This window comes from Falco naumanni, chromosome W, assembly GCF_017639655.2.
Source record: "Falco naumanni isolate bFalNau1 chromosome W, bFalNau1.pat, whole genome shotgun sequence".
Taxonomy (NCBI): domain Eukaryota; kingdom Metazoa; phylum Chordata; class Aves; order Falconiformes; family Falconidae; genus Falco; species Falco naumanni.
Window position 1 is genome coordinate 25,741,768 of NC_054079.1, and position 5,575 is coordinate 25,747,342.

Consider the following 5,575-nt stretch of genomic DNA (forward strand, 5'->3'; position numbering starts at 1 on the left):
ATCAGTGGCCGCTAAAGTAAGATCGGCTGCAGATTGTTAATAATTTGGTGCAGGAACAATTAGATGCTGGACACATCGTGCCTTCAACTAGTCCATGGAACACCCCAGTTTTTACAATCCCAAAGAAGTCTGGGAAATGGCATCTGTTACGTGACTTACGAGCAATCAATGCTGTTATGTGTGATATGGGCGCCTTACAACCCGTGCTACCCTTTCCGGTTATGTTACCAGAGGATTGGGATTTGGTGATTATCGATTTGAAAGACTATTTCTTTACAATTCCTTTACATCCACAGGATGCTGAAAGGTTTGCTTTTACAGTGCCATCGATAAATAAAGCAGAGCCAGCAAAAAGATATCACTGGGTGGTGTTGCTGCAGGGAATGGAAAACTCACCTACGATGTGTCAATTGTTTGTTGCCTGGGCTTTAGAACCAATTCGTAAACAGTGTCCTCATTTACTTATCTATCATTACATGGATGATATTTTGGTTGCAGGAAAACAGCTGGATTCTGAGACGATTTTATGTCAGCTCACACATAGTCTTGGAAAAAGGGAGTTGAAGATAGCCCCAAAGAAAATTCAAAAGAAAGGGCCGTGGTTGTACCTGGGTTGGATCCTTACAAATGGAATGGTTCGACCTCAGAAAGTGAAAATTAACACAGCAATAGAAACATTGTCTGATGTGCAAAAATTAATGGAGATATCCAGTGTGTTCGTAATAACTGCGGAATTACGAACGATGACCTGAAACCATTGATGCCACTCCTGGGAGCATCTACGCAGGCTCAGGAGCGCCGTCGATTGAATGAGGATCAGCAACAGGCATTGCAGGTGATCACTAATAAGATAGTGACAACTTATGCTCACAGACGACTAGATGACCATGCTCTTTCTTTTATGACAATTAACTCAGGAGGTGAGCGAGAACACCCATTAGGGATTATTATCCAGCTGGGAGAAGGGAGACCGCATTTACGAATTTTGGAATGGGTTTTTCTTCCTTTCCAGCCCAGAAAGACAGTGGTTACATGTTGGGGCTCTTGCTGTATTGAATGATTATACTGAACTTTGAAGCAAGTGGAAAAATACTGAAGAAATAAGACGAGGGCACGATCAGAACAGTGGAATGAAGAGGGAGGAACAAATTGCGGGTGCTTGCACAAGGCCAGGGCCAGCAAGGACGCGATAAGAGGAGCTGGGAAACAACAGGAAGGAGCCTACGTGCCTGAAAAAGTAGAAACAGAAATCTTGCCAATAAACAATTGTTAACCAATCATATTACTATACGCTTGTAAAGTAGCCAATCATATTATCACACGTTTATAGAGTGCCTTATAAAAGTGTGCCTGGTTTGTACAATAAACGGATCAGATCTTGAACTCCATGAGTATTTGAATCTGACTCCCGCTCGCCCAGAATGCCCGCAGCATCTGGTGACCCCGACGTGTGGATCGGTCGAAGAGTCAGGAAGATTCATTAAGGATCGTGTTACAAGCTGCGGAGCCGGCGAGGATCCTGCTGCCAGCGGAGAGAGAGCTGGGCGCCCGAAGAAAGGCGGAACGTGCACGGCTGACCGGTGAGTCAGGAAACAAGCAAGATGGGGATCACTGCATCAGTGGTGGAAAAAGCAATCGTAGACAGTTTGATGAAACTGGCAGAGAAAAATGAAACGCCAGTCTCACGGCAGGCAGTAATTGATCTGCTATGTTGGAGTCGCCGCCGTGGTTACCTTGCTTCTACGCAAGATGTATATAATAATGAAACATGGAAGAAAGTGGGAGAGGACTTGTGGGAATCTGTGCAAGTCGGGACTAAGGGGGTAAAGACTTTGGCTCGCACGTATCGGGCTGTACGGGGTATGGCCGCGCAGTTACACGGCGAGGTGCAAGTCGCTGCAGCTGTTAAAGCTGCAGTGCGGCCTCCCGGCGATCCTACTGCTCAGTCGGAGGAAGAGCCAGAGGGGCAACCTCCGTGTGAAAATCCCCCTGATTATACATCTAAAGCTTATCCAGTAATGACTACTGCTGAACGAATAGCGTGGGGATTAGATGATGAATTACCACCCTGGTGTCCTGATAAGGAACAAACGGCAAGCGGCAGACAGACATTAATACCGGCAATTGCGAGTACTGGATGTAAAACTGCTGGGGTGGGAACGGCACAGCTCCACCAGCTCCTAAATAACAGACTGCATTTTTTGAAGCATGTTTGTCTTTGCAAAGGTGAAAGTTGAGATCTGACTTCCTGACCAGTGTTAAAATGCACCATGGCCTCTGGCTACTTTAAGATGATTGTGTGACTTTGGACAAACCTGGTAGGAGCAATGCTGAAATCAAGTTGTAAGTTATATTTCATCCTGAGACTGATGTTTCTGGCATTACATAAAGTAATTTTGATATGGAGAAATAGTGTGAAATGGGGACAATGGACATCGATTGTGATTGTATATGTCTGCTCAAGGAATGTGGGTATGGTGACTAGTCATGGGTGCGGTGTCTGGTCACATAGGCACACAGCTTTGAGGAGACAACTACAGTTTTGGGGAGACGCCTGCCCTTCTTCCTCTAACAAAAGGGGCTATTAAAAAAAAAAAAAAAAAAAAAAAAAAAAATGAGAAAAGGATGCGAGATATTCCAATGCTATCTAGAGGGAGGGAGTGTTAAGTCTCCTTGCTGGAGAAGATCGGATGGTCACAAGAACATGAATCACCTACAAACCTGCAAGACCACCACATTCCAGGAAACGGACTGATAAGCTAATTAACATAGGAAGCGGGGTTTAGGTAACGAATATGTATAGGCGTTAATTGAATATTCATTTGTTTCATTGTATAAATGTGGGATGGTTCGTCACTTCGGGTATGCACGCTTCTGGAGGAGCGATCCCCCGTGCATCTGCGCGCAATAAACATACCTACTTTATAACTTTCGAGTTATAGAGTCAAATGCCGCACGTCAGTTTTGACGAGCCAGGCAGGAGGATTTCTGCTCGGCTGAGGGACCAGCTGCGGAGCGGACGCTCCTAGGCGCGCCCCGGGAGATTTCCTCGGAGGAGCCTCCTCTTCTCAGCTGTTCACCCGGGAGCAGAAGAGAACCCCTGGATCCGCGGATAAAACGGTATGTTTAGTAACGGGGCGGCTGGTGAGACGCACGGAGACGTCCGGCGCGCAGCGCAGTCCCCAGGAGGAGAAAAAAAAAAAAAAAAAAAAAAAAAAAAGGGGGGGGAAGCTGAAAACTTCCTTTAGGTTGTCTTAACAATTGGGGAATTCCTAGAATGTAACAACTGAAATAGCGCTCTGTGTCTTGTTTGTTCTATGTGTTGTCTTGTTACATGTTCAAAACTCGGAGTTATGAAATGTATTTTGAAAAATAATAATATTCTGGTAATTCATGGCAAATAGCGGAAAACTTAACACTCTGCTTAAGACCAGGAAAAATGTGGGTTTTTTTTTTTTTTGTTTTTTTTGTTTGTTTGTTTGTTGTTTGTTTTTTGGCAATTGTTCATTGAAATGCATACTTTGTGAACTGCCAGTGTTCCTAAAAGTTGTACATAAGTGCACAGTACCGTACAACATACTGCTTGTGTGACTGAGGGCTGCCCGGAGAGTGTGAATGGTGTGATTGAGATGCGCATTTTGATTTTCAGTGTATAGCTTAATTATTTTGACTGAGTGTGAGTGCAAGAGTGCTTGAGACACGCGTTTGAGTGCAATATGAGCAAGGAGCTCTATCCGTGTTTCCGACCTTGGGTGGCTAAGGCGACCGGAGAAAAAGTAATTAAAATTGTAAAATGGGAAATGGAAGGAGTAAGCCCTGTGAAAAATCGCCCTTGGGTTGTATATTAAAACATTGGAGTGATATCGTAGGACATGGTGGTACCGAAAATAGAAGGAAATGGATTAAATATTGTAATCAGTGGTGGCCTTTGTATAAATTGCGGAGTGATGCAAAATGGCCTCAGGAGGGAGGAACGTTAGATTATAACACTCTCCTGCAATTAATGTTGTTTCTATGTCACTTGTAAGCAACTTATAGCATCCTTACCCCCTGGGGCATCCATAGCTCAAATGATAGAGGCATGCGCAAGGGCTCCTCTGGTTGAGGAAGAGGAAAAGGCAAAAATACATGCCAATGCTCTAGCAGTAGCTCTAAACAACAACAAGGTACAAGGCCGAGGGGACCGGGGTCTTAAGCCAAAATGTTATCAATGTGGACAGGAAGGTCACTTTAAACGTGACTGCAAAAAGAATCTAGGAGGAAAGTCTCTGTTGAAGGGAAATTGTTTGCGTTGTCGAAAATTTGGTCATAAAGCGGCCGATTGTCGCTCAAAATTTAGAAAAGATGGTACACCCCTCTTTGTTCCGGGAAACGGGAACAGCCGCGTTCTGAGGGACGCGGCCAAGAAATATCCCCAGAACCCAACAAAATTCATGGCTGCCTCGGCGAGCTGTATTCAGCCACCAGAGGAAGCGCAGGAGTCGATTTGGCCGTGGCAGAACCTGTAAATATCACTGATGAAAAGGTACATGTACTTCCTTCTACAGTTAGTGGTCCTTTGGGTTATGGTTTATCTGCACTCCTTATAGGACGCTCTTCTGCGTCAAAAAAGGGGATTTTTGTTCTTCCTGGTTGTATTGATGCCGATTATACCGGACCTATTGGAATTATGGTAAAAGTTTTTTCTCCACCTGTTCATATTCCAGCAGGAAGCACTATTGCACAGCTCATTCCATTCCAAGCTACTGTCCCTCAAAAAGGAGAAAAGGACAGGGGTCAAGGTGCATTTGGCTCAACGGGTATGCCTAACATTGCCTTTTGTCAACTTATTGGTGCCGAGCGGCCAAAATGTAATGTTAAGATATCTGGTCCACAAGGTGTTAATCTTCCTAATGTTTCAATGATGATTGATACTGGTGCTGATGTTACTGTTCTTCCTTTTTCAGTTTGGCCTACCATGTGGGAATTAGATAGTGCGGGTTCAACCATTTCAGGCATTGGGGGAAGTCGTCTGACACAGGTCAGTAAAAACTTCATTCTTTTCATGGATCAAGAAGGACATCAAGCATGGGTAAAACCTTATGTCCTACACACATCCTTGTCCTTGTTAGGTAGAGATGTACTTTCCCAATGGGGAATGAGAATCTCTACAGATTTTTGATTGGGGCCATTGATAGCAGCTCTCGCCCAACCTTAAAATTAAAATGGAAATCAGAAACTCCCGTATGGGTTGATCAATGGCCCTTACCTCAAGAGAAGCTGCAACACATTCAAGAATTAGTCCAAGAACAATTGGATTTAGGCCACATCAGACCTTCTGTTAGCCCATGGAATACACCCATTCTTACAATTCAAAAGAAATCAGGAAAATGGAGATTATTACATGATTTAAGAGCAATAAATGAAAAAATGGTTGACATGGGTGCCCTTCAGCCTGGGCTGCCTTCTCCCACTATGTTACCACAAAATTGGGACCTATTAATTATTGATTTAAAAGATTGTTTTTTCACTATTCCTCTGCATGAGGATGATTGTGAAAAATTTGCATTTACAGTGCCAGCTATAAACCGTGCCG

General features: G+C 44.1%; 1 protein-coding gene across 1 annotated transcript; it reads left to right on the forward strand.

Annotated features, from left to right (window-relative positions):
- The first annotated feature begins 760 nt into the window (after positions 1 to 760).
- Positions 761 to 5,161, forward strand: LOC121080450. Its single transcript, XM_040578465.1, has 4 exons — positions 761 to 920; positions 4,066 to 4,166; positions 4,340 to 4,799; positions 4,947 to 5,161. Exons 1-4 carry the CDS (start codon positions 761 to 763, stop codon positions 5,159 to 5,161), a joined length of 936 nt encoding a protein of 311 aa, XP_040434399.1.
- Positions 5,162 to 5,575: the final 414 nt, after the last annotated feature.

What these genes read in the sequence shown, in the direction of transcription:
- LOC121080450 (XM_040578465.1), top strand. Translation starts at nt 761, where the DNA reads ATGCCACTCCTGGGAGCATCTACGCAGGCTCAGGAGCGCCGTCGATTG. An exon ending in TATGACAATTAACTCAGGAG is followed by an intron (nt 921 to 4,065) that starts GTGAGCGAGAAC and finishes GGGCATCCATAG; the next exon opens with CTCAAATGATAGAGGCATGC. An exon ending in AGGTGCATTTGGCTCAACGG is followed by an intron (nt 4,800 to 4,946) that starts GTATGCCTAACA and finishes TTCCTTTTTCAG; the next exon opens with TTTGGCCTACCATGTGGGAA.